At 30.7% G+C, this 25,633-nt stretch overlaps 1 protein-coding gene across 1 annotated transcript; it reads left to right on the forward strand.

The window, feature by feature from the left end:
• The first annotated feature begins 838 nt into the window (after nt 1-838).
• Nucleotides 839-24,672, forward strand: LOC129959823 (monoglyceride lipase-like). The gene is made up of 6 exons (XM_056072716.1): nt 839-845; nt 12,346-12,482; nt 14,392-14,496; nt 19,926-20,099; nt 22,445-22,576; nt 24,571-24,672. Exons 1-6 carry the CDS (start codon nt 839-841, stop codon nt 24,670-24,672), a joined length of 657 nt encoding a protein of 218 aa, XP_055928691.1.
• Nucleotides 24,673-25,633: the final 961 nt, after the last annotated feature.

Here is a 25,633-nt window from a genome sequence, read left to right on the forward strand (position 1 = left end):
CACTAACAAGTCCGTAAATTCATAGGGGTCGCTTGTAGTGGGTCTATGATCTGGAAACAATCAGCAGGCCTGAACAACGAACGACCATTTTTATTAAACACGAAGATACAGACGATGAATACAAAATCAACAACCATATACAGCCGAAACGTACATAGGAAACACACAGCATCACACTACAACAGACAGTAGTCCACAAGTAGTAATCGGTAGCAATAACAACTACAGCACACAAAGCGGACAGACAGAATTCAGTAGGAGAAGGAATCTTCGGAGCTTCACTCTACGGTCTTTCCAAACGACTGCAATTTTCCACTGCCTCGTCGCTTTAGCTGTATCAAACTGTCAATTCACGAGTACACGGCTGGCTACTCCATAGATGATACGATGCTGCTTCTACAATAAACACCAGGACTCGGCATACAGCTCAGTTCAGAAATTGTTTCAAATCCACACAACGCTGGACTATTCCGCCGTTGCTTCGTTATCCTCTCAACGACTCGTTTCACGACAACAACTGACTACGATTCATTGCAGCGTGAAACTGCCGGTTTTGTATAGTTCCCGGGAGGCTGACCAAAAAGGTTCTGGACCAATCAGGCGTATCTCGATTCCTATTGGCTGAATGCCGAAAATTCTCGAAGTTTCCAGTAATATCTATTTTGTCGCCACAGTCGCCAAATTCCTCTCCAAGCTCTGAAATGTTCACTGACGCGGCATCGGTCAGAACCAAACAGAGCTGATAGTAAGATGAATCTGTCTGTGCTGGGAAGCATCATTACAGGTTTGTAACAATGTATATATATATATATACATCACTATAGGGAGGACACAAGTAATGGAAGGTAAGTAAATCATATGGATTCATGTAACTTGTACAGGTTTTTTATTTATGTCAAATCATTTTTGGCAAATTTAATAATGATAATCGTATAATTATAACTGTTATAAGACTGGTATTAACTTGAAATGTTTATAAACCTTTGATGTAGTCTCTAGTATTGTGAATTACTTGTTGATGATTGAGATAGAGCGGCCAATGATTGTAAGAATCTATGGAAAAGTTCGGTGGACACCCACTGTTGATTTTTTTTTTTTTTTTTTTTTTTTTTGCTTGATACGGTTGCAAGTTACTTCACTTAGGTCTAATCCTCCTAGATTATGATCCCTTTTCTCTACCAAACTGATAATTGGAAAACGCAACGAGCAAGTTGAATAAAAATTGATAAATAGTCTTAACATTTACATTGTTCATTTCTATAAAATTTTGGGCAAAATCCATTTGAAGGAAATCTTACTGTTTGCCGGTTACTGCGTATGCAAACACAACCTAGAGGGATGAAATATGGCTTCAGGTTTAATAACAGACTTGCAGAACTATATTAAATTTCCCATCGAATCTAGCAAGGCTTGACTATTGATGTAAATGCGATAAATCAATGAGCAATAGATCTTGTAAATGAAATTCGGTAAGTGATTAAATCCATATATATATATATATTATGTATGTTGATACCAAAATTGTAGATCTGTATCCAATTTTGGACCCCATCTGGTCAATGGTAAGAGGCAATAAATGCTCGCACGATTTTCTTTACATGCTCCGAAACATAACACGAAATGAGTCATATTATGTAAGTATACAGCAGTTATTTTTTTCATATGGCACTCAGAATAAGGCTATTAGTTAAATTCTTACCACTCAGTATGCATGAATTAAATGTGTAATCTCTGAATATGAATATCAATTTAATTCTAAGCAGCCGCATATATCGAAGTGAAACTGAAGTCTCTGAATATGGATGTTAGTTTAATTCTAACCACTCATTATGTACGTAATCAAAATGTTAGCTCGGTGAATGTAAAACGCTCTCTATTCGAATATTAATTTATTTCTCAACATCCAGAATATCTAAATTCTAAATTATAGCCTGCTGAATCTATCTGAATGTTTAAAAATATTTTCACCCATACATAGAATAAGAACCAATAAATAGATTCTTAAAAATTGATTTAATCTTTGTTTATAAAATAGTGTAGAAATCTTCTTTTTTGCTTATTGTCCATATTAATGTTTCTAAACATTTAATATTTATAATTAATTGCTTTTCCATCTTGATTTTTTTTTTGATGTTGCTCATAGAGACACAAACTTTAAACTTTGAAGATATGAAGTTTAATTTCTTTCCACAGGTGAACATTTTTGAAATAAATATGAACTGTAAAATAAAACTATTTGATCTACGCTACGGACATGATAATCAAGCAAAATTAAATTATTCAGAGATTGCATGTTCACTCTACCTCAAGGTTATCGCTAGTCATATGTCAATTGAAAACTTCAAATTCATTTTCAAACATTGTATTGTATCATTTCTTGTTTTAAATCGCTGTTTTGAATAGAGCATTTTGTGTTAATAGGGAGATACTTATTTATTTATTTACTCAGGTTTTTATGTGTTTGAATAAAATTTTCTTAAGAAATTTACATTTATATATCCTATTATATTTTATATCCTATTTAATAGCCTTCATAATTATCCAAATGATTTTATTCATTGCTTTCAGTTTTCTAATATATGAAGTACAAAAAAAATTGACCTTTCTTTTTTTACTTCTTTTTATTATAATACTGGTCTGTTTCTTTACAATGCTATTTGACATTTTTTACATATCATTTTAGTGTAAATTAACCAATTAATAAAAGTATTAATAATAAAGAACTAAATTGATTTAAATTTAAATTTTGGGAAAATATTTCAGCCATCTTCATATTTGACTTTTGCAAAACAAATCTCTTAAAAAAGCATAAAAAATTTTCAAATTAATATGGGTTTGCCTTCATAAAATAAATGCACGTTTTTTCTTATTGTGATGTCTATCCTTTTAAACGATAATTCAAAAATAAATGAGTAAAAAAAAGAAAGCACTTATTGGATTTCCAGTGTCGAGTGTAAACAAGACTTAGCAGCCAAGTAGACACTAAAGAAACTAATCCCAAATTCAATAAGACAACTCCATTATTTTTCAGGACATAAAAAATATATATATATCTTAAATACCTAGTCTCTTTGTAAAATCCCTTTATCCGAATATCACTCTTCGCTCTTGCGAAAAAAAGTCGAGATAAGTTATCTATTTTTGAAACAGAATTTTTATTCTTTTATATATATATAAAAAAAAGCAGCACGTGTATTGTTTCCCAAGTGCTTTGAAATTCAATTTGGATTAACAAATAGATAGTAATTCGTAAATAATAAATATCTTTCGTTCAATCATCTTTCACATATTCGATATGAAATGCAATTGCAATTCCAAGGTAATATTTTTCTACTCCATAAATCGGCTTAATGCAATTTCACTTCACTACATTTTAAATTATTTTGCAATTTTAACTCCTTAGCTGACTTAAACAAAAACATTAAAAAAGTGAAGCATTTTTATTTAGAAAAAAAAGAGTATGTCTGATATATATTTCCGAATAAAGGTTAATTTTAAATACAGGGTAGTTATAATTAAAGTTCCACTTTGAAATGATCATCAAATGGAAACTACTAGACCAAATGTTATCAAATTTGGTTATAATTTAAAGGAAGTCATAAGAATTTCTTTTAAGCACAAAAAAAAGGGGGGGGGGGTTCAAAAACTTACCACCAGGGGAGAAATGGCGCTGTATGCAATGTTATTAAACAAAATAGGACATGAAGACATTATTTTAAAATATAATCGTTTCTGAAATGTGTTACAAAGCATGTTCAATGTGGTATCCATCATTTTCTGAAAGCAAGTTAAATCACATTACTGCATTCTCAACACCAGTTCTTAGCGTATTCCTCGGCTTGTTCCTTCCTCTTTCTGAACAATACCTTTGCAAAGCACGCCATTCAATGCTATCGCATTCATAATAACATTTAACGAGAAAAGAATGGTTAGAGACATTGTCGATTCATAACAATGAGAACTCTGACAAATAGGCTCATTTTTATCTGGAAAATCAAATGACGTGTAAAGCGCATCTGCATTAATCATTTGCTTCTTCCTGTCTTAAGTCAATTACAAGACATTGCAGTTTTACATAACCCCACAGGCATTTTCGTTTCAGAAAAAATTAAACACATTTTAAACCGATGTCTTCAGGTCTTATTTTATTTTAAAATATTGCATAGAGCGCCATTTCCCCCTGGTAGTGAGTTATTGAACTTTTTTTGTGCGTGTGTGTGGAAAAGAAATTCCCATGACGTTCTTTAAACTATTACCAAATTTGATAATATTTGGTCCAGTAGGTTTCCTTTTATGGCCGTTTCAAAGTGGAACTTTAATTATAATTACCCTGTATTTTAAATTAATCATTAATTAATGTAATTAAGTAATTAATGTAATTAAATTAATCATCATAAATGGAAGTTTTTAGTGAGCGCAGTGGTTGCTAGTGATTTCTAAAATTATAAGTGCTGAAAAAATACTTACCAAGAAAATGTACTTAAAAATTGCTTTTTAACCTATAATTAATCTAAACTGCTAAATTTAAAAACTAGATATAAAATTTGTTGTTACTAAGGACAGTTAGACCTATTACATTCCTTAAATGTTTTTCAGAATTCTTTTCTTTCTTTCTTTTTTTTCCATTTTCCCAGTGAGATGAGATAAATCACTTACACCATCAATAATCCATGCATCATCTTCATCATAAAGTAAACATGAGATTTTCTCTCAGTAAGAACTGCAAAAAATACAATTTTTTGAAGATCTCTGATATTTATAGTTTTTTACATGTGATAATATATAGCATTTGACACCTCCTTATAAAAGTAGGAGTGACCTTCACAACTTTCTCGCATAAAGGGGTTGATTCCCTCCCCCATAAAATTGTGGACTTTAGGTATGGCCACGAGTACTTAAAATGGTTTAGGCGAATAATAGGTAAGAAATATCGATCTTTAGATTGAATTAAGCATTTTTATGGAATCTATAATGTAATCCTTGGCAATTAATCCCTCGCATGCAGTTAAAAAATGTCTGAATATCGAATTTGTATTTTAGACACAATTTTCCCAACCAATTGAAATTGAAATTTCAATTATTGAAAATTTCACATATTTAAAGTAATCAGTACATCGAATGTTAATTTTGGACATAATGTTCCAATCGATTAAAACCAAAATTTGACACAGAGTAGTAATCCCAAAATCACAAATCAAATTTCAAATATTTAAGTCATTGTGTTTTTGAGTTATCGCATACATGCTTCTGAATGTATAGATGATCAACTGTTTGACGGGTTTGATTCCAAATTTGGCACGTATCTGCCCTTCAGATGTTAAATCTGTGCGCCAAATTTTATCCACCTAGCCTTTTTCGTTTTGTAACTATGGTTTAACTTACATTCGGATACTGAATTGATTTTGCTTAACATTTGAAAGAAATCTACAAATTTGGTGTAAAAACCATATACCAAATTTCATCCATATATCTCAATTACGATTTTTGAATTATCGTGTTTATAGAAAGATAGACATAATGCTAAGAATGCGCTTTTCAAGGTCCGTTAAGTTTGAAACGTGTAGATACTTCAAAATCTCGAGTTCGAATTTGTTTTAGCTATTACATTACTTTCTCTATACTTCGTATATGAAAAAGTAAGTTCTGAAAATATTATTTCCAAATAACATTTTAGAAAATTACCTACGCTCCTTTTAAAGAGCGATTTCTAAGAAAAGAAAAGGAATAGTGAAAAAAACTGGGAAATCATAAATAGCCAATGCAAGAAAGTTGAAAAAAGAAAGGGGGAAAAAAATCGCTGACAGAACGAATTCAACGGGAGTGGGAAAAAAAAAAAAAAAAGATCGGTTGCCAGGGTCTCAAGGCCGGTCTGAAGAATTGTAGATTTTTCAATGGGAGAAAAGTTTTTTTTTTTTTTTTTTTTTCCCGAATTAGAAAATCAGCTGTGTGCGAAGTGGGCTTTCATTGTTTGTTAGAAAACTAACTTCGACACCTGTACTTTTCTTGTTTGTTGGCTTTTCGTCTTCATTTCACATTGCATTCGTTATTGGACTCTCAGAGTGATAAAGAAAGCGCAAGGCATTAAAATTTCAGAATCGAAAAATTAGAAAATGAGTTAAAGAACGAAAAGGCAACTTTAAAAAATAATTTCAGCGAATGATGCAATGCTGTAGACGAGATGCTACAGTGTGAGATTTTCAGTGCATGAATTGAAGACAAAATACAGATCCCCAATTAATATTTTTTTTAAAAATATATCCAGCACTCTCCAGAAAGAAAATGGAAAAGGGTAGGAGTGCAATTATGATGTTTGCCATGTGTGCTGATTTTTTTAGGCACGCCTATAGTGACTTTTTTTAATACCAAGAATACAGATAGAAAGTTTTATAATCATCTAAAAAATTAAAGTTTTTGACTCCAGAAATAACAATTTTTGGAATTATATCTGCATAATGATTTGTCTGAGAATAATATAATCACAAAATTGAGTGCACTAGATGGATTCCTTTTGGTATATGATTCACACATTAAAATTGTAGATGCTTTAACTATTCAATCTTTCATTAATTATGCAATTGATTTCATTTATTTCACGATGTATGCAAAGAACATGTTTTGTAATCGTTTTAAAAAACTGGATTTCAAGTTTTATAACTACCTTGATTCTGAAAAAACAATTTTTGAAATTATGTCTGTCTATCTGTAAGAAATATAGCTGCAAAATAAATAAGATGGATTCTTGGTACATGTTTTTTCAAATATTGTTGAAAACCTTTGCGGGAAGACTGTCTCCTCATTCTTATATATGTGAATGCGATAATTCAGAAACTCAAAGAGCTAGATGGATTACTTCTGGCATATGGTTTTATCATCAAACTTGCAAAATTGTACCAAATTTTGGAACGAAATCCGCTGATGCATTGACCGTCTACCGTTCTGATGATATGTGCGGCAATGCAAAAACGCAATAAGATACATAGATATTCAGTATGTGGTCCTGACATCGATTTTGCAGATCAACGCGAAATTTTAGTCTTAATGGGTGTAAAGAAAGAGACGCTCGATTTTTTCTCTAGACGTTAGAGATGATGCAAAATTTATCACAGGAGGGAAAATTTCATTCGTTTTATCATGCGGTTTATAATCGAGGATAATTTCTCAAAATAAATTTTTAAATAAAATATTCACCGAAAACTTGTCATATTATTCATATGTCAAAATCCATGAAGAGATTAAAATTTTAAGGATTTGATCTTTATACTTCAAAATTTATTTTGTGGAAATTTCTATTAATTCAATCAATTTTGAGAAGAAGGCTCTTGGCTGGCTTTGAAATTACATTAAATTATTCTATTTTTTTTATCAGAGAAGAAACTAATGGAATGAAATTTGCGAATACATATACTTTTTAAATGGAAGGTTTCGGGTCTTTGATCAACGATAAAATTTGCTTTAACTCTTTCTAGGGCCGTGGGAAGTATGCTTCCCACCAAATTTATCAATCTTTGTATGAAATTACGTAGGTTGGCATAAGTTCTGACAAATTTTTTTAGTAACACAGAAACTAAGATACTTCAGTTCTTTTTCTCACACAAAATGATGTGTCTTGATTTGTACTTAATTATTAATGAACCAAATTAATTAATCAATCAAATTAAATTTATCTAATAAGCTAAATGAATCACTTTTCTTATTCTAATTTCAAGCCTCAAAATATTTTAACATAATATGATTAGAAAAAAATTGCCCTTTAAAGGGTTAAAGGAAATACGGAGGAATGAATTTTTAGAAGAGAAAATTTTAATTCACTTAATTAACTTCACGAAAAATACTTTCTTCTTTTTTTGGATTTACATTGTTATTTCAATCGACTTTAATTAAAGATGAAATTATTGGATATGAATTAGAGAATGCATATCATTTTCAAGTGAAAGGTTTCTGCATAGATAAAAAATGCTTAAAAAGAAATAATTACAAAAGAATTTCTATGACAGAAAATTTCTATTAATCTAAACGGTTGTTTGTTTTCGGAATTGCATTCTTATTTTATTCGTCTTTTAGTATTGATGAAATTATTGTGTATAAATCAGTGAATCCATATCATTTCAAATGAAAGATTTCCAACTGCTGAATATAGTTCAAAAGTGTTTAAAAAGAACTTTGAGGTAAAAGATTCAAATTTGGTATTTAGACTTACTACCAAATTTGTAGATTTCCATCAAATTTAATTTCTATCAAATCAAAACCACAAAGAGCTAGGTAGATAAAATTTGGCACATGCTTCTGATTTCTTTACAAATATTGAATCAAATCTGTCAAACGATCGACAGTCTGACTTTCTCTACTTTCGCAAGTATATATAAACACAATAATTTTAAAATTCAAAGATTAAATCAATGAAGCTGAGTATGTTAATTTGTTATTACAACTGTTATTTTCATGTCAACTTTAGGTGTCAGTCGATCCCCAGAAAAGCGATCAAAATACAAATTTTCTCAATAGATTCAATAAAAATGCTAGATTCACACGAACGATCTATATTTCGTAACTATCGTTCACTAATGCCTGACAGTCGCGGCCTTACCTAAAAACTACAGTTTTGTATGGGAAGTAACTGTCGTTCACTAATGCCTGACAGTCGCGGCCTTACCAAGAACTACAGTTTTGTATGGGAAGTAACTATCGTTCACTAATGCCTGACAGTCGCGGCCTTACCCAAGAACTACAGTTTTGTATGGGAAGTAACTGTCGTTCACTAATGCCTGACAGTCGCGGCCTTACCTAAAAACTACAGTTTTGTATGGGAAGTAACTGTCGTTCACTAATGCCTGACAGTCGCGGCCTTACCAAGAACTACAGCTTTGTATGGGAAGTAACTGTCGTTCACTAATGCCTGACAGTCGCGGCCTTACCAAGAACTACAGTTTTGTATGGGAAGTAACTATCGTTCACTAATGCCTGACAGTCGCGGCCTTACCCAAGAACTACAGTTTTGTATGGGAAGTAACTGTCGTTCACTAATGTCTGACAGTCGCGGCCTTACCCAAGAACTACAGTTTTGTATGGGGAGAGGGGGATAAATTATTATTTGAGAGTGTGCAAGAAAGTTTAGAGGAGACCACTTTCGTTGATTATGAAATGAGACTGCATGCTTAAAAAAAAATTTAGGTGAATTTTTTTGGGGGGTATTCATTATTTTTACGGCAGCTAGTTAACAAAACTTAATCGATAAAAAAATCTATATGTTTAGTTTTTTTTCTTTTTTTTTTTTAAATTCTCATATACGAAGCGAACAATAAGAAAGTAGTGTAATCGTCAAAAATTCACACTTGAGCTTCCGATGTATCAACACGTTTTAAATTTCATGGAATTCGTTCGAAAACTCCTTTTTGCAATTATTTCTGTGTACGATAAACTTAAAATTACGAATTCCGAAAAAAAACAAAAAAAAAAAAAAAAAAAAAAACAACGAAATAGACCGGTGAAATTTGGGGAGCGAATTTTACAACAAAATTAATTTTTCTTCTCAAATTTTGGATGAAATGGCAAAAGAAAGCCTGACTCTGTGTCCGTTCTGTAGCATACAAACACAATAATTCAAAAGTGCAACGTTCTAGATTCAAAATTTTGGTTTTATCACCAAAATTATAGATATGTAAAAAATTTGGAATCAAATCCGAATCCGCATTCATGTATACAAGAATAGACAGATCGTATGTCTGTCTATTTGTGCTCTGATACAACTGTACAGAATGCCCCACATTATGGAAGTACTATGAGAAGTCCGAACCGAGAACGCTCTCACAAGTAGATAGTGTCATAAAATTTCGAACAGCGTGTTGGTAAATTTATATTAATATGTCTAATATCTGCCAGATCAGTTGCCGTCCACGTCATCTGACAGCGTTTCAAAATTACGAGGTCCGTCCCAAAATAGCCCTAGTGTTGCTTTAAACGGGACGTTAATATAACTAAACTAAGCCTGTTTTCTTTCCGAAACCTATCACAATATATGAATCAGACTTTGTTAAGGAATATACATGGATAATAGTTGAAAAACATGTAAAATGAAACTAAAAGTGGAAGAGGATGAAAGGTCAAAGGATATTTCTGGTAAAACCATTTTAATTTTAGTAAATACTTATTATTAGCTTTATAAAAGCTTCTCTAATGAATGACTGTTTTCTGTCTAAAAAGATCTCCTACATCTTAATTAGATTTATTAAAGGAATGCAAACGTGAAAAAGTGAAGTGATGCTCAAAAATGCTCAAAATATAAGCATTGTAAAGAATCCCTATGCCAAAGTTATTTTTTGAAAGAAAAAAAAAAGAATTTATACCTCCCGAAGAATTTTTCAATATAATAAAATCTTAGTTTATTCAGTAACAAAGATTAGCTCGATGTGCTGCATTTTTAGGGGTCTGATGAAACCTTGAGTGTATTATATGCTGAACAATCATCCAAAAGTCACTTTTTATTCAAAATATTCCTAAACTCACTCGTGGGAGAAAAGGTTTAGTTCACATTTTTTACTTGCATTGTTCTTTAGTATTAAAACAATTCTTAGAAGAACATTCGATAGATAAGTCGGAGTCAAAATTTTATCTCAGTGGCAAAGAGTTTGAATTTTTTTATAAAAGACTTATGACCTTTAACATACAATATAGAATGAATGATAATGTGTAAGAATTTCAGTTAACACACGCTTTTATTTCTGTACAACAAAAGTACTTTTTAAGCAGTAGGGAATAAATAATATTTTAATCAAAAATCTAGAAGTCAAAACAAAAGTGTTAACACTCATCACAATGCATTTTATAATACAAAATATATTTTGATTTTTAAAGAGTTCTTAAGAATGTGATTGATATTTATTGTATGTTAATTTCTTTGTTGTATATTTTCAACCCTGTTTTTTTTGTATATTTTCAACCCTGTTTCAACCCTTTTTCTTTCTTCTATTGTTGTTGCTCTAATCTCTAGATTTTTGGTGAGATCTATTGTCTACATTTTAGCATACTAATAAAACAATGATTTTAATAAATAGTTTTAATTATAATTATTTTAAAAATTTTGTTTTTAATGTAACACATTATAATAAACTTTGTGGAATCCTGTAATGCAGGGGTTCCCAAAATCTCTGTCGCAAAAAGATACTTAATGTACATGTATCTGTACACTATTTATACAAATAGGATGTGAGCTTAAAATCGTCATTAAACCACATGGCACGACAAAATAAAAGCGCAATACTCAAATGAGTGACAAATATCTGATCAGAGCCTAAAAACTTAATGAGAAACTCCCTTTTTCTAAAAGCGTTTAATTCAGTTTGCTTACAAATTAATTTCGAAGCGGTATGTCATCATTTGTGTAAACATTTTTATATTTAATAATAAATTTTTTTCTGAACAAAAGCTTATTTTTGGCCCATAAAATCTCTTTCTGAATGAATGAGAATTATTCGTCTTAAAAACATTCATTGCGCCGAGGATGAAATGGATTGCTACTGTCTTCGATATCTAAAAAGTGGAAAGCAATGTTTAAATGTTTGGGAAACCCTGTAGTAATAATTTGTCTCCAAAAATTGTCTGTGTGCTTTAAAATAGATTATTTTCAATATAGTAAATTTAATGTCTGCAATTATGTCCAACATTTTATCCTTGAATGACTTTATGTTTATTGGATTAAAAAAATTACTATAGTTAAATATTATAAATGTTGCTTTATCTGTTCAATGTTATGATGAGTAATTTCTGTGTGTCAGTGAATGATTAACAAGCATTTAATGTTTGGTTTGAATTATTTGGTTTGAAGCGTCCAAAATGTATATTTGGACGCTTCACTATACTAAGAAGCAGGAAACGCTCATTTACGATATCTGACATTCAAAAGTTGGAAGGGGAAGGGGCGTCATCGGGACTAAGCATCAGTTCATTTCTTGATTTTTTGAAATGAAATATCATGTAAGGGCAAAAAAGGATGCCAGACCCGAGAATCAAGTATACTTACCAAACCACTGATGATGACTGGGGAGGAAAAAGGTATATTATGTCCCGCGCATCTGTTATCCTCTCTGCCTTGCTTATTCCTTCTTGCTGTTATCCTCTCACCGCCCTTCTGCCTTGCTCCTGTTTTTACTTCCTTTGTAACAAGACCCTGAACATATGTTGGGGTTGTAGCCTTGTACAAGGTCCACAATTTTTATACAGATGGAGGGGGGGGGGTAACACTTTATTAGGAAATATGTGAGAAATTATCAGGAAAACCACTTTCGCTAGTTTATCAAGCAACTTTCACTAAATTTATGTGGTTTTTAAGCAGGTTTTTTCCCTTTCTTATAGCTGGTCATGGAATAAGCGGTGGTGAAAGAGGCCACATCAATGATATCACGGATTTAGTCTCTGATGCCAGGTTGCACGTTGCTTTCATACGTCAGGCGTTTCCAAATTACCCCATGTTCATTTTGGGCCACTCAGTGGTAAGATATTTAATTCATCTCTCTGATCTTAGTTAGTATATTTTCCCTTCAATAAAATAAAGCACAAAAATAATAATATTTTATGGATGAGAATGAAGATTACAATACGGTTTCATCGCCAAGCATATGAAAGATTCCTTAGCCATTAAAATATTTGCCAATTTGTCGTCATCTATTCTATTGAAAGACAGTCTATTTGCATTTTGCAAGTTTACAAATGAAATTTCGCCGTTTGTCACGTTTGATGATCTATTGATAGGAAAAATTATTGTTTGATGAGCATAGAGTAAGGCATATTAGTTCGTTGTTGCAACTAATGGAGGATTAAGGATTGGTAGAATGTCGTAGCTGGAACAACTTTCTTAATATAAAGCTTAGCTAAATGTGAACGCTTGAAAGATAAGTACTAAAATCAATTTAATCAAGGATAAGTGCATGAATTATAATCTGTACAAAGTGTTTCAGAATTCATTGGTCAAACTATAAGGAATGGTAGAAATGATTAGAACAAGCTTTTTTTATTGTTTAGGAGCTTTTAATTACAAGTGACCCATTAAGGTGCAGTTTCAAAAAAATGGAAAAAAGAAACATCATTGGTTTACTTACAGGACTATTTACAAGTGCTTCATGACAATTACTCAAAATTACATTTACCAACAGTAAAATATACTCGGCAATGTCAATGGACTGATTGGTGTATATAGATGGCAAACTATTTCCGCATTTTGCTGTTTCAACGAACAACAGCAGTAAAAAGGAGCAGGAGCAATGAGATCCTTAACAGTCTGATCGAACTGGATGTCAGTCATTAACCTGATTCTGCCAAATATTTAGTATTGTTGGTGGGTGAACTTGTGGGAATCTAAAAGAGCAGTTGCTCCTATATATACATTTGAGAGTCCACTGCTATAAAGAAACGTTCATCAACAATGTTGCATTCAAACAGTTTATATTTTCTTTCATATCCATTTCTTGTGCCTCATTGTCACCACTTGAGCTAATACATTTATGCCGTTTCATGCCCCTACAAAAAATACTTATTACAGTATATTTTATCACCATTTAAGGTTTGTACAATGAATTCTAAAACATCTTGTATTTGTCAGACTATTTCAAATGGACAATAATGAACTGGAAAAATGCAGTACAAAGCAGAGACAAGATTTGCATAAATTTTGGAAGATAATAGGCATACAAAGTCTCGAGACTAATTCTGTTCAAAAAGTTCTTCAGGACAGTCAGTCAAACGGTGTCACGGAAACGAGTTTTTTCCGTTGTTTTCCTTCGTAAGAAATTGACGGAGATGAGGTCCAGTGATCGAGACGACGAAAATAAAAAAAATATTAGAGTTCCATCTATCGATTTGAAAACTGAATATATATCTAGTGTGTACAACAAGCCACTTGACTTTCAAGATGTATTGTGTTACAATGGCAGTAAATTTTATTCTGCTCTTTTACTCTTTAAAGCTATAAAAGACTTTCCTGCATAATCTGAGAAAAATGTAGTAAGGGCAGTAGATGATATTTGCAAGTTCAAACATTTGTCTGATATGAAATGTGCATATTGCTCGTAAGATATAAATTTTTAAACTCTCAACTTCTTTGTTGTTTTTTAATACATTTGAAATGAAAAAATTAGACATACATACATTTGAAATACATTAAATACATTTGAAATAAAAAAAAATTAGACTTTGAAAATGTTAAACTTTGATTGGGAGGTGTACTGGCCTGTATGAGAGCTGTTCTCAATTTTTCCATCATATTATGTAGAAAAATGCTACACGAGAGCTCATCGTATATATTATAGTGTTTTCTTTAATTTAAAATTGTAGTATATGGATTGATTCGCGAACTCATAAGTCAATGAATTATGGTATATGATAGCTTCTTTCTATTTTTTCCAGGGTGGTCTCATTGCGATGTTGGTATCGTATGTTATGGAGATTCAAGGATTGATTTTAATTTCACCATATTTGGTGTCAACTGAAGAAAGTGTCCCCAGGGACTTCGTAAGTCTGTAATTTATTTTATTTTTGAAAAAAAAACTATTCTAGACTAGAACAATATTTAAAATATTTCCATATGTTGTAATAGGAATTTTATACAACTACTTTGAATACTTTCAAACAAAGAAAACGCACCTTAATTATTTTAGATTGAAATGAAGCTTTAATTGAATTTCATTTTTTCCAAGTAGATTGCTGCTCATTGTTATAACTTCCTTTTCTATTTCGTTTCATTACTGTGAAATGATTTAAGATTTCGAAAAAAAACATTAATGAGTAGAAATGAAAAAGTAATTGCATGAAATAAAATTCTTTAAAACGAGAGCTACCTCGAATACGAGGATGCCATATAAATAAGCAAAATTTTGAGTGGAAAAATAGTGGAGTGGCTAGTTAGCTGTATCCTTGCCGATGAGGGGACGTACCTTCTTGTGAAGATTAGATCCATGAAATGCTAGCAAGTATTTCAAAGTTTCAGATTTCATGAATTGATATTATCTTTGGCTTTCCAATTGTTTATTGTTTACAGGATGCCCACATATGAGGTTGTCGTTTGCGGTAGTTATATAGGGTGACGTAGCAAAGCTGGTAATAATGCTTCCTTAGAAGTAGTAGTATATATCATAAAGATGAAAATGAAATTGTCCCAACTAGAAGATAAAACAATCTATGCCATAAAGATGAAAATGAAATTGTCCCAACTAGAAGATAAAACAATCTAGGCCATAAAGATGAAAATGAAATGTCTCATCCAGAAGATAAAACAATCTATGCCATAAAGATGAAAATGAAATGTCTCATCCAGAAGATAAAACAATGTATGCCATAAAGATGAAGATGAAATGTCTCATCCAGGTGAAACAATGCATGCCATAAAGATGAAAATGAAATGTCCCTTCCAGAGGATAAAATAATGCATGCCATAAAGATGAAAATGAAATGTCCCTTCCAGAGGATAAAACAATGCATGCCATAAAGATGAAAATGAAATGTCCCTTCCAGAGGATAAAACAATGCATGCCATAAAGAATAAAAAAAGAAATGCCCCATTTAGAAGATAAAACATCACCATTTACTTGATAAAAGAGTTTAATCCTGAATAAGGGAGTGTGGAACGAGCAAGATTCGATGTGAAGATTTCTTGTAAATTCTGCAGAAGCACATCTTGTATTTTGAACCCATTTTCATCTTGCCCAAAGGGATTTAATTTCTTCAATTCAGATAATGCGAAGATACTTTGAAAAGAATAATTATGTTCTAAGGAAAACAGGAAGCAATGTGGGGATGGGGAATGCTCATATGGGGGGATTGTGAATGCACATATCAGGCAATAGACTAAGTGACCCTCCTAAAGTCCCACTTTCATATAAATGGATTTCCGTATTATACACTACTTCTAAGCATCTAATTTGCAACTTCTAATTAATCTAACTACTTCTAAGCATCTAATTTGCAACTTCTAATTAATCTAACTACTTCTAAGCATCTAATTTGCAACTTCTAATTAATCTAACTACTTCTAAGCATCTAATTTGCAACTTCTAATTAATCTAACTACTTCTAAGCATCTAATTTGCAACTTCTAATTAATCTAACTACTTCTAAGCATCTAATTTGCAACTTCTAATTAATCTAACTACTTCTAAGCATCTAATTTGCAACTTCTAATTAATCTAACTACTTCTAAGCATCTAATTTGCAACTTCTAATTAATCGCAAAAGATAAATTAGAAGTTGCAAATATAGCGCCTTTCTTTCATATATTTTTTTCTCATGCTGATGGGAATTTACATCTCATCAAAATTTAAAATTCGCTTATTTGATTTCCGTAGTCATCAGAATTTACTAGTTATTTACAACTGGCTTATGCCTTTCATATTCCTTCTTTTTTATATTTTATTAGCTAATATACCAGAAATTATATGGAATCAGTAACAGGCTTTCATTAACTGTTACGTAATGTCACGTAATTTTAAAATTATTTCTAGGATAAATCCTCGAGCCACTCACAAGCGACAGCGTGTTTGCCTATTCAATTTCAATGATACTCATTCCTTTTGCTCCACTCACCTCGGGCCTTATATTAACTCTCTGGACCCGGCTAAAGGGAGAATTGAATTGCTTCGGAACTCGTGGTAATTTTTTTTGTCCCTGGAACAGAACTGAATCGCTCTTTCGATTAGAGAAATTTCAGGAGGAGGATACCAGCTGTTGGCATCTGCTGTCATCCATGAAAGGACACCCATTGTTAGTCATCTGCGGTTTGAAAGAAGGGATTTAAAATGTTAACCTCGCGTTATAAATTCTTTCAGAGCATAAGACGTTTCTTATTCTCCCACTTTATGAACAAGGAATAAAAATAAATAGGATGAAATTAAACCCTACTGGAGTATGTAATCATTGCAAGCTTCGAGCTTTAATTTTCAATTAAAAACTTTTTTTTTATCGATTTCCGTTTAATCTCTGTCTAAATAGTTTTTAAATAACAAATATTATGATTTACTGAAATAACAAAGCATTTAATTGACGGTCACCTTAAGGGTACAGTGTACTTTGAATTAAGCAAAAATGGACGAAACGTGTAATTTTATTTTTATCGTTTCATCACCAAAATATATGTTTAGATTTAACTAAAGTAGTGCTATAAAATGTATTTTTCAATTTTTCAATAAAATAAATATTTCAAGGATTAAGAGGAAAAATAGTACATCTTAATGACTTTTCTCAAAATGATATTCTAATTAGATTGAAATATCTTTGAAATGTTGCAGGTGTCTTAATTTTTGAAGAAATTAAATGAAATTGATAATAAAGATTTCGGTCAAACATTAAAAGAAAATGGAATATGCATTTTATGTTTCGAGTCTTTTTAGATAATTCAATTTTAGTTCAGAAAAACATAAAATTTCAATGAAAATTCAGTAAATGAGCATAAAAATATTTCTAAAAAATTGGCATTTAATTGGAATTGTAAAATCATAGTTTTTTTTTCCAAATAAATTTACAATGGTTAATAAGAAAAAAATAACAGAAAAAATTAAGAATTAAAACGCCTGGAAAAATTTAAAATTTTTAAAAATTATATATCTTTTAAATTTTTTAAAAATAATATATTTCGTTTTATAATTTTTAAAAAGAAATTTGACTTATTTATATTTTAAGTGTCTAAAAGAGTCCGCTGTCCCCTTAAAGAGAACTGTATTGAGTAACAGGTGCATGGAAAATTTTTTAATTTAAAAGCAATTTTAAACCAAAGGAGGCATAAAATAAATTATGAAACATTTTTTTAACATAATTTAAATGCTTAAATGCAAAGGTTTCCAAAACCACTGATATGAAACCAACTGAGAAAAAAAATTGGAACACAATGACTCATAAACGAATTTTAAAATATGAAAAATAAAATCCCAGAGTAATGTTCTGGTATTTAAAAGATTATATTAAATAGAAAAAGATCATGCACATCATGCTTGTAAATCAAATGAATGTTTAAAATTAGATTACATTGAAAAAAAAGACTCGAAATATTTCCCAAAATCTATAAACCTATAAGTAACTCTTACTTCTATAAATTCTTGGAACATATCAATATAGTTTATTAACCAAATTTAATGTCTTTTTGAAGACGGAGGGGAGGGGATGCCAGCTCAGGTGTCGCCCTCGTCATCTTATCACTGCTCAAAATTACGGGTTCCATACCCAAATATCCCTAGTGTTGCTTCAAAACGAATTGTTAAGGTTACTAATTTTGTAGTTGAATTCAGAAGAAAAAAAGTTATTATAATTTATAACTCATTTTATCTATTCAAAGGGGAAAATGTAGTTCAGATTATAAAATACTCTTTTATAATTCACGAGCACATCAGTTTAGTTCACTAGCGAAATTTAATTATCTTCTAAATTTCATTACTGGCATATGATAAATTAAATGCTACACACCAGTTTGGTTCTTGCATAGCATTAGAAAATTTTTAATAAATCTTATGAATTAATTCGTTAAGATTTGCTATTTTAGTTTTCCGCATTTTATTAAGGGTTGATTTTCCTTCTTTTTAGTTGCTGGTTTGAAGACTAATTTTAAAAAAAAATGTTAGTTTTGTTATATCTTTTAGAAAACATAATTTAAACCGATGTCTGAATTATAAAAATGAGTGTTCCATTAACACAATTGCTACAAATTCAGTTAGGTAACCTTTCATTGAATGAAACGAGAATTACTTTTTACTTTCTCGTATTAGAAGATTGAAGATCGTAATCGTGAAAAAATTTTAACTCCAGATTTCGATAAATCATCGTGTTTTAGATTTTGGTAATAATAATAAATGGAACTTCCGTCTGTGAACACGATAGCTTAGAAAACTCAATAAGCTAGGTGAATGAAATTTCGTAGCTTGTTTGCCTGTTCATTTATTTCCATGTGAGTGTCATAAATCTTGAAACCCAAAGAAATTAATGATGAGAAGTAGTATGTATTTTTCTCACCATATTTCTAAATTCGTGTATATTTCGAAGAAAGGTCGCCAAATTGTTGACTGTCCGTCGGCCTGCCTATTCGTGCTTGCGGGGACACGATAACTGAAAAAAGGAGGAACGCATGGGCTGTATCGTAATGTGGGCTATTTTGCGTCCATTTCTGGTTCCCGAATTAAATGTCGTAACGACTCGATCATTCAAAGTATCTCGGATGCTACGGTAGGACAGAAGTGCTTGCGTTTACAATTTCTGCGCATCATTCCTTTGAGGAGTAAAATAGTCCAAAAGGGATAGGCGTTGCTTTCTGAAACATACAGTACTAAAAAATATTGAAACTTAATGATCTGACAGTTTTAATTTCGTCCCTACTTAATAAAACCAATCATAATCTGCTTGAAGAACGTATTTCATAATTGTGAAGCATGATTAGCCTACAAGGATATTTAGACTAGCACCTCCGTCTTCAAACTTCCGCACCACATTTATCGGAAGAAATTTGACATCATTGAATTTAGTGGGTACTATGACCCCTCACTTCCGATCTTAAGCGAATCAGGTCTCGAACATGGGACTCAGACTCTGCTATCTGACCATTATGGCCCATTTTAGAAAAAGTTTTTCTTTATAATTTTGAGGTATGAAGCAGGAATCGATGTTTCCGCACCTTAAAAATTCATGCTTGGAAATATAGATTGTCGCTATTTTATTAAAACGTCATAAGTCAAAAATCGCACATGGCAAAACAGACATAGTTGTTTTGATGTAACAGTGGTGGAATCACTAACGTCATACAGAATTTTGTGATAACATTCAGCAATCATGTGCCACAAACATTGAGAGCAAACCTATACAAGTAATTTGCTTCAATAGCATATTTTGGAAAAATTGACACGCGACATTTTGATTTGCTGATATTTGATATATTTGGATTTGTAATTTGATATTTCGTTCTATTACAGTTGCCTATTTTGAGGGAATTGGACTTAAGAAATCCACGCAGGCATATCGAGAGAGCAGATTTTCCTCTAATGGCAGCTGACGAGAGTGTAGTGAGGGTGTTGAGAATGGATCATTTATGTTATAGCGGCGACTGGACCGCCAGGACCATTTGTTCCTTGTTAGATCTTAGCGAAGTAAGTATATAAACATTTTTATTATCTGCTGCAGATATACATTAAGAGTAAAAATTATATTAACACTCAAATGGAATAAATAGGTTGAGGTCGCCATGGAAATAATTTTTCACATCTGATGGCCAACTACATTTATATAATTTGAGTGGAAGCATAGTTTTGACTCATCCTGTATTTATAAATATTTTATATAATAATTCTAACATTTCTGACTAATATAAAAATTAAAGTTGTTATAAAAATTTGCATGGATTTTCCCTTACGACACAATAAAAGGATTATGACACATTAAAAGGGATACTTCATTAGCATGCGAAAAAGTTTTTAAGACTATTTACTTCATAATAATTAAAATTCATTTAAATTTAAAATTCATTATACCCGTAAAATTAAGGAAAATAAAAAGTTTAAGCGTTAAGAACTGGTTTTAAGCGTTAAGAGCTATAGGTTGTTATTTTGCACAAAAATCAGTCGAATCTTAGGATTTTTGCATATTTAATGTTAACCGATTTTGTTTGTTTTCTCACTAATTAGCCAATAAAAAGCATTTCATAAAATAAAGGTTTTTGCATTTAATCAGTCATATTTTCACTGGAAAGAGATAATACAAGAAATATTTCTGAATTTCACGTAATACTTAGCCAATATATAATATTATCAAAGATCAAATCAAATAATATAAATATATAAGTTATTTGATAATTTCAGTCATAATTATTATCATATAATTTATTCTTTCCTTGTCACTAAGATTCTAGAAATGGTGTGGAAAATTCTTTTTGCCATGTCTCTAAAATACTACTCGCTCATCTGGCGTGACTAAATATTTTTACAATTTTTCTGAAATGCACTACGAAGACTAGGAATGAATTTGTCGTTTTTGTAGATTTCAAACAATATTACAGAATATTTTCTAATGCAAATTATTCAATTTGCATTTTATTTTCAATAAAAAAAGGGGGACGGAAATGTCAAGTAAAAACAGAGAATTTGTAAAAATGTTTTAGTCCTGTATAGAAATAAAATTTTTGGCAGTTCATTAAAATGTCAGGCATCTTACTTTTATGATTTGCCAAAATTCTAACAGAAAACCGCAATCCGTGTCCAGGATCTCCGAGTGGTTTATGGTATCAGACAGTTTTGGCTGACAACAGGATGGCTGACATGTTGGAATTATTGCCAATCTTGTAAGCCATCGACTAAATACCTGTAAATAAAAAAATTAAAAAAATCAGCCATCGTTGAACATCTTGCTACTTGACCAAATTTATCATATATTCGGCAATCTTGTTGACGGATTTTATATCGGTAATAACAATGAAGGCTTGGCAAAGCTCCGATGCTTAGAACCAAAGCATGTAGTTGTAATTGTAAAAATATTGCCATCTCTTGTGCCTCATGTTGTTTTCCTTGGCTATTTCCCGAGTCACAGGTGATGGTGCGCGTTCGAATCCTACTCATGGGGGCTTCTTTTTTTTTTTTTTTTTTTTTTTTTTGGACACAATGCTAAAAATTAAATTTTCTTTAAAATAGTTTGACACAGGCCTTGAGTTTGCGATAGTGTAATAGGTAGTTCAAATGAAGCAGGAACAGTAAAGATAAAACTTTTGTAACTTAAAAAGCCTTTTTTTAAACACTTTTATTGGCCTTGACTTGTTTGGTGTTTATAAAGGTAGAATTTTTTTATTCGATATTGCTTTTATTTACTGGTTGAATTTTAATATCAGTTAATCATTAATTAATTACCCATTAATCATTGATTAAATTAAATTTTGATGCTTCTCAATGGTGCCCTTGGCACTGAATTTTGCAATATTAAAAATTAGGAAAAAATAATAATAATAAAAAAAGAGTCAATAATTTATTTTGAAGTGCCCTAAAAAAACTGTGTGTTTTTAAAAATTGGTTTTAATTTAAAAAAATTAAGTGAGCAGATTATTTTCAGCTATCCCATCCAATAGATGATTATTGCTCAATCTTAAAGCAGTGCATGTTAAAATTTTTTTACCTGTAACTCCATTTCTGTTAAGTTAAAAAAGTTGCCGTGCCCCCAGTGCTGGAAAGGGAAAAAAGAAAATGGAGCCTCACTTGATAATAAATGCATAAAAACGTCGAATTTAAAATATTGTTCAGCTAATTGTATTGAAATGAGTTAAGTCAGCATTATTTTCTTAATTCTTTTCATTTATAAATACTGTAGAATCCGAAAAAAACCCGTTGTGATATTAGTCCGAAGTATTTTCGGGAGCTAAATGAAAGTAACTGAAGAAAAACAGTGTTTGAATTTTCCCAGAAGAATTTTCAAAGAAATTATTTCGTAATTAATTGTTATTTATTTATTTTAGAGTGCCCTGGACTATCTTTGGAGAATAACAGCCCCTTTTATCATAATGCACGGCATTAAAGACAAGGTTTGTGACATGGAAGGACCGGTGAGAGTCACGGAAGAATCAAGTTCTTCCGACAGTCAAATGAAGGTGAGATGATTTTTTTTATCATACTTTATTTCTATGAAATTTAAATGAGTTTCTGATAAGATAATGCAGTATATGCTTTTAAAATGCAACTAATTTCGGGAAAATATAGTAATATCGTTTAATATAATTCTTTTAAAAATATATATTTGCCAGAAAGCTCCACGAGAATTCAGTTTTTATAGTTACATCATTATTCAGAAAATATGATACGATACATTTCATTCGTTGTTTTTGTTATTTCTGAAAAGAAGTTTTTATTTTCGAAAAATAAAATGATTTTTTTCTGAAATGAAACATAAAATTGCAATGAATTTTAAATAACAACAACAAAAAAACTGTTTGATGAGTGATGATTACTAACATAATAAAAATAGCATTTTACAGAGTGATTCAAAAATCAATGTCAAAATTTTTTTATAGTTAATAGAGTTCACTATAAAAAATAACTTTTAGAAAGACCATTTAGCAAGCAACTATTGTAGTTGTGATGTCTTTGCCTAGCATAATTTTACTAAGAATTCAACTTTTAGACTGAAATTTTCGGAAATTAAAATGCAAAGCACAAGTGTTTATTCTTGTTTGATAAGAAAACCGCATAATTAAGTCATAGTTTCCTGAAATAAGCTTGTATCCAGGATGGCCGAGTGGTTATGGCGTCAGCTTTCGCTCTTCAGTTGAAGACTACTGGTACCCAGGAGCGGAGTGTTAGGAGCGAATTAACGGAAGAAATATGCGAAAGAAAATTACATATCGAATAGAAAAGAAATTTTTCTCCAATTTTTTTTTTCGAAATACGATTATGCATTAATAAGGCCTCCAGTTTGATGTCTGCAAGTATTATAAAGATTCAATGTCTGCTGCTTTCTCATAACAAGAGTTAAGCAACTATATTAGACAAAGCTATGTAAAATTAAGAGGCATTGAAACTCGACATGAATTTCAGCGGAAATAATCAAAGTTAAATGAGATTTTTTAAAAAATAACTTTTTTATCAAGATACTAAAAAGAAAGAAACAACTGTTTTATCAGAAATATAGATATTAAAATAATATCGTAAAAAGCATGAGGAGCCGCTAAAAGTTTCCAGGTAAATTAGACTTTTTATCAAAGTTGTAATTGATATTTATCTTTAATGGATATTTATTAATTTACGATCTTATGCCACTCATCGTGGTTAAATTTCTTTATAGGATTATTACCAGCCTCATACCACTTAGTTTGGATGCCCTATTTTTTATTTTATTTATTATTACTTTTCGCGCTTTTTAGTATACTAATAAAAACATGGTCTTAAGACTTATTATTTTACATATTTTAGTCTTTAATATATGTCATAGCTATGAATATTAAAATCAATTTTTCTTACACTCACTACAAAATGGCACCACTCATGTTATTGTTGTGTTATGACTTATGGCACTTTTCAAGCCCGCTGACAGTTATCTGTCAGCGATTCATGCAGAGTGAACGTCTCTTCTTTTTTCAGTAGCGCCAACTAGGGCCAAGAGTACGACTTAGGGACTTCATGCGTTACATTCGCTTGCACCCACTCTTTTTACAGGGGGGGCACATTCGCACACCTCACAGATAGAACACAGACGAAGAACAACCATGCTTGAACCGGAAATCGAACCCAGGATGCCCAAATCGCGGGAAAGAGCGCTACCCCTATGCCTGGGCGCCGGCCACACCACTCATAATTAACCATAATTTTATTAAATTCAGTTGATTAACTGACAACCAAGCTCTGAAAATATTAAAATATTGTAATGCCCTTATGAGCACTTAATTAGATATAGAATTTCAGTACTAGCTTATGAGGCAGAGATAGACAAATTTAATACAAAATTTCATTTTTACATGTATGCGACAAACCGAGTTAAATGAAAACTTGCAAAAATCCATCTTATTAGACAAAAGAAAAGTTTTTAAAGAAGTTTTATGTTTAAAAAATCTTTCATGCGCATTATTCTTCGTTTATTTCTCCTTTACAGATTTACTTACTTGGTCAACATAATCTTTTGGCACAACCCGGCGAGGTGAGCAACTCTGTGATGGAGTCGATATCACAGTGGCTGGAAGAAAGGGCCCATTGAGAGTCCCTTAAAACGTCAAATGACTACAATTTTATTCCATTATACTAATTCCATATACTATTCCATTTTAATTTAAAAATGTTGCATTGTTTAATGTGGTATTGTAGAGTAGTATTGTAATACAGCATATTGTTGTTTTTAATAAGATGATTTATTATTTATTATAAATTTATTTTATTTATTATTAATAAGATTATTTATTATTTATTATAAATTTATTTTATTTATTATTAATAAGATTATTTATTATTTATTATAAATTTATTTTATTTATTATTAATAAAATTATTTATTATTTATTATAATTATATTTTAATAAGATTATATATTATTTATATATTATTTATTATTTATTATTTATATATTATTTATTATTTATATATTATTTATTATAAATTATTTATAAAGTGTTATTATATAAAATCATTTTAAAAATGTTACTATTTTATTTGTTTCTGAAGATTTAAAAGCTGTGAATCTTAAAAATAAATGTTTACCGTTTTAAAAGTTGTCGTTTTCTTTTGCTGTATTCATCTTTGTACTGTTTTTTCTTCATTTCAAATTTTGTATTCCCCTTTTAACTTAGAATTTGCTTGTTCAGACTGTATTCAAAATTGGTTCTTTCAGATCGAAAAATATAAGTAATTTTACTTTCTCGAAAAGTGTTTATAAGTTTATAAAGTGTTATTATATAAAATCATTTTAAAAATGTTACTATTTTATTTGTTTCTGAAGATTTAAAAGCTGTGAATCTTAAAAATAAATGTTTACCGTTTTAAAAGTTGTCGTTTTCTTTTGCTGTATTCATCTTTGTACTGTTTTTTATTCATTTCAAATTTTGTATGTCCCCTTTTAACTTAGAATTTGCTTGTTCAGACTGTATTCAAAATTGGTTCTTTCAGATCAAAAAATATAAGTGATTTTACTTTCTCGAAAAGTGTTTATAAGTTTATAAGGTGTT

Source organism: Argiope bruennichi, chromosome X2, assembly GCF_947563725.1.
Source record: "Argiope bruennichi chromosome X2, qqArgBrue1.1, whole genome shotgun sequence".
Lineage (NCBI taxonomy): Eukaryota > Metazoa > Arthropoda > Arachnida > Araneae > Araneidae > Argiope > Argiope bruennichi.

Bases quoted from the DNA above. Each gene is read 5' to 3' on its own strand.
- LOC129959823 (XM_056072716.1), top strand. The intron at 12,483-14,391 runs GTAAGATATTTA...TATTTTTTCCAG, and splicing joins TCATTTTGGGCCACTCAGTG to GGTGGTCTCATTGCGATGTT. The intron at 20,100-22,444 runs GTAAGTATATAA...TATTTATTTTAG, and splicing joins CCTTGTTAGATCTTAGCGAA to AGTGCCCTGGACTATCTTTG.